This window comes from Protopterus annectens, chromosome 7.part0, assembly GCF_019279795.1.
Source record: "Protopterus annectens isolate FY-2018-M chromosome 7.part0, PAN1.0, whole genome shotgun sequence".
Lineage (NCBI taxonomy): Eukaryota > Metazoa > Chordata > Ceratodontiformes > Protopteridae > Protopterus > Protopterus annectens.
In genome coordinates, this window is record NC_056739.1 from 1,151,965,232 (window position 1) to 1,151,979,505 (window position 14,274).

The 14,274-nt window shown below is 34.5% G+C and overlaps 1 protein-coding gene across 3 annotated transcripts in view; it reads right to left on the minus strand.

Annotated features, from left to right (window-relative positions):
* The window catches only part of BBS4 (Bardet-Biedl syndrome 4), a 1,226,477-nt gene that overhangs the window by 540,679 nt on the left and 671,524 nt on the right, over positions 1–14,274 (minus strand). For all 3 annotated transcript variants that reach the window (XM_044077733.1, XM_044077734.1, XM_044077735.1), the window contains exon 10: positions 7,902–7,970. In XM_044077733.1, coding sequence (XP_043933668.1) covers positions 7,902–7,970 — 69 coding nt within the window. The remainder of the gene's footprint in view (positions 1–7,901; positions 7,971–14,274) is intronic.

Consider the following 14,274-nt stretch of genomic DNA (forward strand, 5'->3'; position numbering starts at 1 on the left):
TGCATTTACTGTTCTGGAAGCACACATTATTGTAGGTTATATTAGAAATGACAGTCAAGTTAATTTGCAGAATAAAGGGTTACAATTACAGATCTGGCATATGGATTTTTTTGTGCTATTGTGTTGTTTAGCAGACATTGTTAAGACCTTTAAATTATGGTAGTAAAGTTTTGCAATGCATAAATAATATCTTGATACAGACAGAGACAAAAAAAATCACATATATTAAACGATGGTTTGCTAGTTTACAGAATGTAAAATTTAAAGTCAATGCTACATTTTAAAAGTGACAGTAGAGTCAAAAGTTCAGATCCCATACAAGAAAAGAGTGTAACATAAATATTATGTCATTAAAGCCAGAGGTTCAAATCTCATGTTGAAGAAACTTCACATACTTTTTATAAGGGACAGACAAGTAAAGTTCCAGAATTAGATTAGTTTAACTCTAGTAATACATGTATATATGTAAACAGTTCAAGACAGTATATATTTCATGCAGAAACTTCAGTTTACCAAGAACACCAGAGGCACAGACTTAAGCAACTGAGTTATCAGATATCAGATTACAGCTCAGCTCAGAAAGCTGAATTAAAGACAGCACTGTATGGCATAAGACAGTATAGTAAAGATCAGTTTAATATTATTAGTGATAGATTAAGCAGTAACAGATCTCACTATTTATACAAGAAAATTGTAGACAGTAATAAATCCTTGCAGCATTCAGTAGTACTGAAAACATTAAAGGACATCAGCTAAAGAAACGGCTATGTTAAGACGTGGGCAGAGACTTAAAGTTCAACAGTTAAGATTAATTTTATAGAGGTGCAGAAATGCAAACAGTTTTAAAATATTAATACAGTGTCAAATTACTACTTTAGTTTCATTCAAGGTCATGAGAGGAAAAAAAAACAATGCCACTGAAAGAACTGGTTATGACAGGAACATGCAGATATATGGGTTAAAGATAAAAAAAAATCCAGTTACAGCCTTTCCATTTCACTGCAGTATATTATCAGTGCAGTTACAGTCTTGCAATAATGTGTTTGTTAGTAACACTGGTTTAGTTCACTATAGTATATTATCAGTATGCTTATAGAATTACAAGAGTTTATTAGCAGCATATGTTTATTTCATGCAGAAAAATATAAATAAAGTCAGGGCAACAAGCAATGTTATCAGTTTATAATTGTTAAAGCTGCAAATATTATTTTAAGGACCTGATGCTGCTTTTTTGTGCTTTACAGATATTGCTCCTGGTTGATTTTCTAGACTGAATTTAAATACAGTCAAGAGAAATATTACATCAGCCATGCAGCCTTGTACAAGAAATGGGAAAGGGGAGGACTGGAAGGCTTAAGTGTATCCAGCATTCCAACTCAAATGACTCTAGGGAGGCCCTTCCAATATCTCAGCAGTTACTGGTAAAAAAAACAGAAATAGGCCTAAACCTGACAAGAGATGTGATACACAACTCAAGTACAGTAAATGTCTTCAATGTTTGTTTAAATGTGTTATCTATATTGTTTAAAGTTAAAATGTGTACACAGCAAATGTGCATTTCTTCATTGTTTGTTTAAATGTGTTCCATTTATCTAAATTATTTAAAGTTAAAATGTATATACAACAGATGTGCATTTATCTAGATTAAAGATAAACTGTATAACAGTACTAGTCATCAGTTTAAATGTGCTGCAGTTATCTAAAATCTTAAAGTTAAAATGAACATATCACATACGTGTATTTATGCAGATTAGTGTTAAAGCAACAGCACTAGTTTTCAGTTTATGCTTTCATCTGTATTCAGATAATACTGACAGAAGAAAAGATATTCCTTTACTAATAATTTAGTCTCCAGAATATAACATTACCAAATTGCAGTTTATGTTTTTATCTATGTTCAGACAATACTTGCAGAAAAGGTACTCCTTTAGTATTAGTTTACTTGGTTTCCAAAAAATAACATTTATACAAAGCTTAGAGAAAGAGGAACCGAACAGTACTAATTATTGTTGAATGTGATGCTTTATTCAAATAAAATAAAACTCAAATCAAGCGCTTTCGCCCGGATAAATACCAGGCTTTATCAAGATAAATTAATTTTAAAACTTGCAAGCTTAAATACTCCATTAATGGTGTTAATAAAATCAATGTGCAATTAACTTTAAAAGCACTGATTCCAAGTTAAGAATAAAAAGAAAAAATAATAAAAATAATATGTGTGCCATACATTAAGTTAATACATTCAGTAAAGTGCATTTGTGCAAACCTCATAATAAACACATCTTAAAAAGCATGAAAAACTTTAAAAATAACTAGCAAAATGCAAACATCTCTTTAAAAAGTTCAGGCTTTAAAAACCTGAGATCATAACTTAGCCCTTCTTAGTTTCAATACACTAGAAATACTAATGCTTTCATTAGGACCAGGTGGGTCTTGTTGCGTTCAGCCTAAGCTGCCACAACAATTGTTTGTACTCCAGATGGGCCTCCCAATCTCCACCTCTATTGCCCTGCAAAACCTGCTCTAAAACCATAAATTTAATCTGCATATTGGATACTTTTAACGGTACTTTCCAGTCTAAAGTATACAGGAAAAGTTCTTTCTCCAACTCATACTTACACTTTGATAGTGGTCACCCTTTCCACCAGAAAAAAGGTATAATTAAGGGGCAATTTATACGTGCTTCGAGGATGTGCAGCACTAGTGAATATTTTCAGGAGGAGGTGAACTTTTTGAAGCAGCTTTTTCAAGAAAGGGGTTATCCAATGTACTTGGTTAATGATCTAGCCCAAGAAGTCATTACTAATAGGGAGGTTATTTATCTTCCTTTACTGGTAAAGGTACGGTACAAGATGTACAAACAAAACCGTCAGAGCAGTTTGATTTTCATAACAGTTTTGTTTACACCTTTTCGGAAGATTTTTCGCAGGTGGAACACTCAATTTTAAAATATTGGCCTATACTTAAGCAACAAGATGAGTTTATACAGATTATCAAGGAACATCCTTGTTTTGTTAGAAGAAGAGATACAAACCTCAAAGGTCTTTTTGAAGGAAGACCTAGGTCTATTAATAAGCGTGTTGGTCCTAGACTTGGTACTTATAAGTGTGGGGTATGCAAACAATGCTCGTATGTAATCAACAATAGCTCCCTATACATCCCCTCTAGGAGGTATAAATTTAGGGCTGAGCATTTTTACAACTGTGGGGCAAAGGGTGTTGTTTATTTAGGTTTGTGAACCTACTGTCTCAGATTTTATATAGGTAAAACTGAGAGAACCCTTAGAAGAAGGATTTATGAACATCTTTACGACATCTCCAAGAGGAAAGATACCAATGCCTTTTTTAAACACCTTAGCATATGCTCCAATATGCAGATTAAATTTATGGTTTTAGAGCAGGTTTTGCAGGACAATAGAGGTGGAGATTGGGAGGCCCATCTGGAGTACAAAGAATTGTTGTGGCAGCTTAACAAGACCACCTGGTCTTAATGAAAGCATTAGTATTTCTAGTGTATTGAAACTAAGAAGGGCTAAGTTATGATCTCAGGTTTTTAAAGCCTGAACTTTTTTAAGAGATGTTTGCATTTTGCTAGTTATTTTTAAAGTTTTTCATGCTTTTTAAGATGTGTTTATTATGAGGTTTGCACAAATGCACTTTACTGAATGTATTAACTTAATGTATGGCGCACACACTATTTTTATTATTTTTTTCTTTTTATTCTTAACTTGGAATCAGTGCTTTTAAAGTTAATTGCACATTGATTTTATTAACACCCTGGTCACATGGTTTTATTAATGGAGTATTTAAGCTTGCAAGTTTTAAAATAAATTTATCTTGATAAAGCCTGGTATTTATCCAAGCGAAAGCGCTTGATTTGAGTTTTATTTTATTTGAATAAAGCATCACGTTCAACAATAATTAGTACTGTTCGGTTCCTCTTTCTCTAAGCTTGTGGACTTTATGTTTATCTGGTCTGGATCTTTATTAGTTTTGTGTTATTTATACAGAGCTATTTTAGATGTTCATTATAAATATTTAGCACTTTAATGTGAATTTCAGACAAGGTTTAGAATAAGACATTTATACTCAGTTATGAGTTCAGTATAGGACATTTCAGTCAAATTTCAGAATAACATTAATATTCAGTTATACATTTCTAAGAGTATTATGTCAATTTTAGTCAAGTTTTAGAATATGACATTCATACTGAGTTACACATTTCTTACAGCATTACTTCACATTATTCCATCATTAGTTTAAGGGTAATGTGAAAGAATCATTTGTAACAGGCTTATTAAGATAAGTTATCTAAAAATAAGTAGTAATAGTTATTTAATATATGCAAGGCATAAAAGGCCAGACTTAATTTAATTAACTTATAGTGCATCTTGCACAATAACTACTGTACATTAGACAATAAGTTAAAGAGAGACTCAAAATGTATGCAAAGGTATAGATCTGAAATACAGAAAGCATAAGTTATAGTAAAGGTACTTCTACTATTACAGAACATAGATATTTACATCTATTACAGCACACATAAATTAGAAAAATAAATGGACAGGATTATTAGTAACACATCTAGCTGAAACTTTACAGACACAAGTTAATACAGTATATGGTAATTATGCTTCAGGATATGCATATTATAGGTGTAAAAAAAAGAGTTTACCAATTATAATACATAAAACATTGCCCAATAATAATCACTTCATAAAGTTAAGAGACTTAAATACAAACAGACCATAAATGCTCATGTGACACCTAGAGGTCAAAATTAAAATTGCAAGTTTATTTACCAGATTAAAAATATATTTTATTGATTATTATAGTATCCTTTGTAGACCATATCAATAAATGTATAAAGTAATTACAGAAGTAAATCCCATTTCTGAAATTTTAAAGATAATTGTTACGGAATAAATCCTACAGAAGTACAGTTAGTAAAATAGACCATGCATAGGCCTGAAAATGTAAGGTCATGCCTGTGTCTTCATTTTATATTTCATATTTCAAAGTAACTACCTAACTTCAAAGTAAGATACCTGCATGTGTGTTAGGTATCTTAAAGATGAGTTGTTAGGTCAGGTGTAATTTAAATCTAAATAAATACAGTATTCTCTTTGCATAAGGCTAGAAATGCAGCCCTATTAAAGCAAGCTTCACAGTTTGCATGCAGTTTTCAGTGAATCAGTGAAAATAACCTTCAGACAAGAGTACTGATAAGAACAGTACATGCTGTAAATTTGAGTATAAAAACATTTTGTTTGTTTGCTGCAAGGTTTAGAATACAACGCTAAAGAGGCATGTAAAAACTTACAGCTTTTTTGGTATTATTAGGAAACATTTCTGACACAGTTAGTTTCATTAGTACTAATATGCAGAAAGTCATGGCAGTGCAGTCCTCAGGAGGCAGTACAGACACTTGGCTATGAGTGCAGAAGTCAGGTCAAACATCCAGCATTCTAGAATTTTAATGATGTTATGCTGGAGGATCAGAATATATGTGTAGAAACTAAGGACATAATTATCAGCACTGTTATTGGATACTGTACATTTCTGATGGACAATATAATGACTGCAGAAACTGTGGACGTTAAGATTTGATTCAGATATTGTGGCTAACTACCTCCACTGTACATAATGAAGCATACTTAACTGAACTACAGTGTATACAAACTTCATTCGGAAAAATACAAGAAGATTTGACCCATAAAGGAGAGACTGGCTCCTGCTCAGCACAGTTCTGGGTAATAAACAGATAAAGGCATTCATTCCAGTCTCATTCCAGTTTCTTCCAGTTAATTCCAGCTCATTCCAGTATTATACAGTCATACCAATTCTATCACCAGGGTTTCTGGTTCCTTCCACATCCTAAAGACAAAGTAGATGAACTACTGAGCTTCCAAACTGCCCCAAAACATATGCATGTGTGAGTGTATTTTTGCTATGGGCTGAAATCCCATCCAGAGTAAATTCTCTGCTTTACATCCACTGGAGCTAGAGTGCCAGGATAGGCACTTTTTTGCCCATTACCCAAAAGTGATATCATTATAAAAAAATAATGAATGAAGGGGGAACATTTCACTAATCTCAAAAGATGTGGGGGAGCCTTCTTTTTCATTTTTACTTGTTCTTTTTTCCCATTTTTTTTCAAATTCTGAAGAAGCAGCATTTTTTTCTTTAAATTTATATTTTTAAAAAGACAAAAACTATAAAACATTAACAGTGATAGAGTAGTCTTGAAACTGATAAAGGATTGAAAATACTTAAAATAGTAAGTTTTTTTTGCTTAAATAAAAAAAAAAACAATGAAAGATGTTAATGTGATCTGTTGACAACAAGAGCACTTAATATTTTGGCAGAGAAGACATAAGACAAAAACAAAGGCTGATAAAAGGTATATGAATATTAACAGCTGTCAATGGTGTAGCAGTGATATAAGCAAATGCACCAGGAAACACAGTGGACTACGGCTGACCAAGTTTGCAGATGACAGCAAGCTTGGCATAGTCATCAGTTCCCCAAGTGATGTCAACTTCCTCCAAGTGAGTCTCACCCAAAAAATGACTGGTGCCAGAAACTTGACCTCAAGCTGAATGCTAAAAAAATGCATCATCATCCCCTTCGGGGAAAGTGACGTCCCCACATTTTATCACATTAATAACAATGTCCTAAGTACACAATCAGTAGTAAGGGATTTGGGCACCCAGGTTGATAGCAACCTGACTTTTGACCACCATGTTGCTTTTGTGGTACTGAAGGCTTCCTACATGACCCACCTCATAAGTAAGGGTATCTCATCCAGGGACAAAGAGGTCATAACATCCCTGCACTCTTCCCTTATAAGACTAATTATTGAGTACAATGCCTCCTTCGGCATGTACTTCGCAAAGCACATGCAGCAGTTGGAGAGACCTCAGAGGCTCCTCACCAGGAGAATTTAGGGCCTCAAGCATTTACCCTACACAGATAGGCTAAAAGCCCTGTTCCTCTACTCAGTTTAAAATAAACTCCTCAGAGGGGACTTCTGGCATACAAAGCAATCTCAGACCCTACCTTGATGGGACTGCTGCATATCTGCAAGTCAAACTCCACTGTAGTAAGCTGTATACGCAATCTCAACCTTGTCTGTGATATCAATAGGACTTGTTGGCAGGACAGATTTGTGTCCTAGAGACTCCCCCCATTTGTGGGATAAACCCCCTCTTCACGTCAAGCAGAGTACCTCATTATCCCTGTTTAAGTGCAACCTGGATAACTGGATGGGAAACAAAAAATACACCCCTGGGATTTCACCCATGTCTCCGCTGGATATGGGCTTTGGGTGCCGACTTGTCTAAACATAGGCTAAACTCTTGGCTAGACTTATAAGGTCCTCAGGACCAATAGCCTAATAACCTACTATGATCCCATGAGAATGTTAAATGATAAAAGATATTAAGGAAATATATAACATCCTTAAATAAGCAAACAGTTACAAAAATTAATTGGAAAGCTTTAGACCAAAGAAACTCAAAAGAACAGTAGGGAAGAAATAGTGAGACTGTGTCTGACTATTCTTTTCATAATGACAGTGACATAAGCACATTCAGAGACAGGACATAATCTCCCAATAGCTCTTAACAAGTTCAAACTTTCAGCTGAACAAGTCAATATTAGAAGGTATAATCAAGTAGGATACCCCTAAAATCATCTCCAGTTGTACAGTAATGTTACCTTAAGTTAGTTAAGGATTATTGCTATAAAACCAGAGGGTATCAATACATACTCACCTTGTGATTATTTTGGTCATACGGTACCCATAAAATCATTTCCATCTATACAGCAACATCACTTACGTTATTTACAGGATAATTACTACAAAAACATAGATGATCAATGTATGTATATACTCACCCTGTAATTATTTGGGTCATATGTCAGTGCATTGCCTAGATGTTCAAAAGCTTTCTGATACACTCCAACCTAAAAAAAAATGATATCACTGATGATAGAGTCAGGCAAATGTAAGCATTCTATACAGAATATCAACAGCATGCATCAGTAATAATGTTAAACAGTGTGATATAGCTATCCACAAAGACAGCATGGTTATTTAAGGTATTTACCACAACTTTATGTAGACCTTTAAGGGGACGGGGAGAGTGAGGCTCTTCCATAAGTATTTATGTCAGGACTTTTACTTACTCCTGTCAGCTTGTTTTTCAACAGTATATGTTTCTGCCTACTATAAGGTATGTGCAGGCCTAGCAGTAGTCAGTATTTGCCCACTATAACTTTGGCATTATCTCATGTCAGTATTAATCCTAAAGATTACCCATACCTCATATGTGTGCAATCCCTGGAGCAGTGTGTGTGACCTCCATAAATTTGCCTTTAACTGAATAAATATACCTAATGTAAATATTTCAACAGAACTATATGTACAACTCTAGAAAGGTCAGAAAGGTAGTACTCTGTAAAGAGACAGTAGGAGGGTTATGTACACTATTAAATTCTCTTCTTCAAAGATCGACTGTTATGATAACTCTTCCTCACAAAATCTACCTCACACAAATATAGTGTATTTAAGGAAAACTCTTACAGTAGTAGACCTGTTTGTTGGTCTGAAATCCCAAGGATATCATCCTAACATTAAAGGACAGTAGAAAGTCATTGACAGAAACCATCACAATATTTCTCTAGGCCTGCTCTTTGAACAGCCATTCAATTTGCAGTATTTTGTGAAGGTGCATACAGTAATCCAGCTCAAAGTTTCATAAATGTTCTGAGGAGGAGTGTTCTTGAAAAGCTGACAAAGTATCATCTGCTCTAGTAAGATAATCATTGATGAGTACTATTAAGGTTTTGCAACACTTACGCTGTATCTGTGACACATACAGAGGAAGCTCAAACTATGCCCGATTTAACTTGAGTTGAAACTGCAGTTGAAAAAAAATGGTGGGAGAAAAGGAACAAAGCATCCCATACCTGCTTACACCCTTTGGGGTAAGATGGTGTGGTATTCCACTGTATGCTAGAGGTCAGGGTAATGGAAACTGTGCAAGGACTGGGAATACAGTCACTGTCAAGCAGTGTGTGGCACTGTAGATAAAACTAATGCATGCATGGAAGTACACATGCATCAGTGGGTCAAGCACTGCAAGCCATGAGTCAAGCTGCTACAGGGAATGGGTACAAGGCTTCATAAAGAAAAACAAAGTTGGTTGACTAAATGATGGTCTCCCATAACTATATCTCACCCATGTGGAATAGATGGGCAGTTTGAGACACAGGAGATCTGATAGCTAGTAGGCAGCAGGAAACAAAACAAGAATTAAAAAAGTTTTTGCAATACTTAGCAAAACAAAAGCATACACAGTGACCTAACCATTTAGACAGAGTTTATTTTGCAACAAAGTAGGCATTTACCCTAAATTAAACAAACAATTAACTGGTCAATCTTCCTAATGTTATTTGTCATACCACTGTAACATCTGAGCTGTCTGCAAAAATCCAGAGTATGCACTGCTCTTTCTCCTTCATGGTCTTGATGGCAGGATAAGACTGGCAGTTGAATAGATTGGTCCACTGTTATGCATAAAATACAAATGATCAAGACACAGTACAATTGTGAAAGGTACTTTCTATAACATCTGATGTTTAAGGATTGATCAATGGTACCAGTAAATCAAGTGGCATCTTATAACCTCCCTAACCAGTGCCCTACGTCTGTGCCAGGTTTGCAGCTTCTCAGTGTCCCAAACTAATTCCAATATAGCTGGGGTCAGTCACAGAATGTAAGGGTGTCCTAGAGGTCCTGGCTGCCACCATTAGCCTGTGGATTTTTACTTTGGACCTACCCTGTTACTTCTCCCCAAAATACAGCCTTTGTGGTTGCATCCAAGGTGGTTGCTGTGCAATGGGAGTGTGCAATTCATAGTCCTACCTTTGCCGGAGCTTAGCCAGGCCCACTACCCTTCCACTCCTTGGAAAATACTCCTTCAAACATGAAGTCCCTCAGCTTCCACCAGGGATTGCTGTGAGGCATGCCAACATAACCACGCATTCCTTTTCCGGCCATTCCTTCAGTCATCCAAGCCACTAATTGAACTCAGGTCAGCTGGGCTTTAATCAGAGCTTTATCCATGTACACCACCAAAGCAGCCAGTAAATAATAACATTTGGTCTTATCCACCTTCTGTACCAAACTTTCCCAGCCAGAATTTCTTAAAGTAGTGTTATTTCCACTGCTAGGAGCGAATGTAAATCCCATACTTAACTTAGGGTCTGAGACAGACATCATGACACTCCATAATAGTATCCCACAATGATCTACCAGTCTCTTCAGGTCTTCAAGCCAGAATTCCCTGCAGAGATGAGTACTTGTGGAAGGCAGCAAATATTTTGCTTAGGCAGTGTAACTATATATACACCTTTGTGTTTTATACATATATCTATTATTTACACATACAGATATATGTATACATGTGTGTGTGTGTGTGTGTGTGTGTGTGTCTGTGTGTCTGTGTATACTTCATACTTCTGAATGTTCAAAATTAATGAATAGCTATAAGGAAAAAAATAAATACTCAACAGACGAACTGATAATTAAGCTTTCGTTCATTATAGATAACATAACTTCTTCAGAATACAAATCCAATGAGCTGTCAAACAATAATATAGAGATACAAGCCATGTGAGGACAGTAGTATATGTACAGTAACCAATAAGCAGTGTGCATCGTTTTAAATATCACCAGTGAACTATGGAATTGTATGTATACATTTATACATGGCTGAAAAGCAACAATACCATAGGCAAGGGGACTTTACAACTGAAATTACAGTAATAAAATATAAGTACCAGAAACTGTTTAACATTTGTGACTGGAGAAGTTGAAAGCACAAATATAAGACTGGTGAAATAACATCATCCTAATCATGTTAGCTAAGATGCATAAACAGGATGTAGAGAAGTGGATGCCTGAGGACAGCAGCATCTGTTCCTGCTTATGCACAAGATGATATGAAATTAATGGAAACTAGCAAGGATGGCATATTAGATGAGACTGGTGAACCATGCCTAGTTTAAAAAAACTATATATAACGTGCAAGTTACATGGGGATAATTAATCTTGATGAACTTGAGAGACATAGAGATGGGGAGTTGAATGGGGATGGTTGAGCATTCTCAGTTTAGCATGAGAGCAAGGCCTCACAATACTACACTACGGATGGAAAATTTCTTGTATATAGTTGATATATTTGCATAATTTTTTAAAGATATTTTCTAGTTCAAATTACAGATCTCACGGTACATAAAAAGGAAAAGTACACAACATTTTGCACGATACAAGACTACACCAGAAGTAGTGAGTCAGCATGACATCTCTTCAGATTAAAAGGTAAGAAAGACTTAGCAACTCATTATTTCATAACTGTGTCAAGGAATGTAAATGGCCTCCTAGACAAAAATAAGAAAATAAGAAGCTTAAACTACATTATAAAGGAAAATATTAATATAGTAAAGTTACAAGAAACTGACATGAATAAGACATAAAATATTAAGTTAGCAAAAAAAAGTTTCAAAACAGAGCACTTTATGAAAGAAATAGGAGAGAGAAAGACAAGAGTTTTTACATTAACAAGGAAATGTATGTGCATAAATATAGAAGAGGAGCTTATTGATAAGTATGGGACATATGTATAGGCAAGAGGGTTCTGGAAAGGTTTTAGATTCATTATAAGTAATTACTACATACCTACCAAAATAAACAAAAGTGAACTTAAACAAAAGCAAAAATAGTAGAATTCTTGCAGTATCTAGTAACTCTAGGAGGAGACTGGAATTTAGTTTACAAGGTAGGAGATGTGGATAAAGGAACAAGACTTCATCAGAAAACACCAAAAGGAAAAACTTTCCAGAAGCTGACAAAACATTATGGGTTAATAGACACTGCTAAGAAACTAAAGGAAGCCAAAACGTATACTTACAAATCTGGGTAATATGTGATTCAAATGTGATTCGACATGTTCTATATAAATAAAGAACACACATACATGATAGAGGATTTCTGCACACCCCATTTTGATTTCAGATCATGCACCAGTTGTAACGGAACTAAAAATTCCCATTCAGTGATTCTAGGCTAGACAATGAAGACTCCCAGAGAACTGGATAAATAACTCTCTAAAGATAAAACACTTGGAACAAGAACTCAAAACAACATGAGGAGAGGTGAATGAAAACCAACAAAATATAATAGAAAAATGGGAATAACCAAACAAAACTTAAACAGTGTAGTTCAGGATATCGAAAGGAGGAAGTGGAAGGATAAAAGGGAGTTAGAAAAGGCTAGATTATACAATTTAAAAAAAAAAACTTGAGCAAGATGAAAAGACGTTTTTAGAGGTACAATGAACAAAAGTAAGAAAACTTAAAGACACTTGGCTCAACTATAAGGAAGAAGTAATAACACAACAAGTTACTAAACACCCCATACCTCTCAACCTCTTGGTTCAAGAATCAAGAAAGATAAAACAATGGTAGACAGAGGATCAAAATCTTGAACAGCTACTGCCGTTATATATTCTAAATTTGCTACAGTAACAGGCATTGCGTTAGTATGCTTTTTATGAAGAATTTTAAAACTAAATATAAAATAACTGCTTTTCTCATTGATTTGCCAGGAAACCATAAATTTTACAAAAAACAATACAAAATATAAGACAAAATCTAGAATATTTGAGCATTTCTATTCCCCATACACACACATACACACACGCGTGCTTATATATATATATATATATATATATATATATATATATATATATATATATGTGGGTTCCATACACTAGGTCGAATTTTCATTGATTCAAAATAGTGCATGGAATACTCACTGCAGAGTAAGTGCACTTAAACAAAAGTGTACTTACGTGAAGTTCAGTACAATGAACGGGTGTTGTACTGAACTTCTGTGCAGTACTCATGGACCATAGGGATAGGGCACGGGTCATACAAAATCAAGAATATTTTTTGTATTTCTATTCCCCATACACACACGCGCGCGCACGTATATGCATATATATATATATATATATATATATATATATATATGCATATATATATATATATATATATATATATATATGTATATGTATATATGGGTTCCATACACTAGATCGTATTTTCATTAATTTGAAATAGTGCATGGAATGCTCACGGCAACAAAAGTGCACATAATCGAAAGGAAAGTGCACTTACGTGAAGTTCACTACAACAAACTGGTGTTGTACTGAACCTCCGTGCAGTGCTCATGGACCGTATGGTTACGGCACAGGTCATAGTAAGGGGATAGCCCTACGGGCTATCCCCTTACCATGAGCCGTGCCCTAACCCAAAGGTCCGTGACGACTGCAGCGCAGTGAAGGACATAGCAATGTCCTCCACTATGGTGCGATAGTCACAAACCTTAGGGTTAGGGTAAGGGGATAGATTTACTAACTATCGCCTTACCTTAACCTGTGCCCTAACCGTAAGGTCCATGACTATCGAAACATAGTGGAGGATATAGCTTGTGTTTTATGTCCTCCACTGTGCTGCAGTGTTTTCAGTGAAGTGCTCTTATGCAAAAGTTCACTTTCGTTAAAGTGAACTTTTGCAGAAGTGAGGCTTCCTATTACAAGTTCGAAGTAGTGAACTTTCGTTCTTGTAATAGGAATGCATATATGTATGTATAGATATATATATATATATATATATATATATATATATACATATACATGTGTATATCTATCTATATATATATATATATATATATATATATATATATATATATATATATATATATGTATATATATATATATATATATATATATATATATATATATATAAAATCGCTAATAAAAATAATAAAAGTATAAAAAATAAAAACTTCAAAACTGATAGAAATAAAAACGGAACTAAAGAAAATAGAACACAGACACCAAACTGTTGATTAAGCTTTCGCTCTTATAACATAAAAGAGCTTCTTCAGAATGAACAAGGAACAACAGTTACAAATTCAAATAAGAATAGAATAATCATGTGCTCATGCTAGAGCCAATCAGAGGAAATGGATATATAAATTAATAAAACTGATAAGCATATATTAACATAATAGCAAACAGAAGCCAATGAATAACAAGAGAATAATAAGAAAATGAAAATGAAAATCAAGAAAGGGCACAATAAAATAATTATCTGTACCATTTAAGTGCACACTTAATGTTAACATTTTCATTTAAAC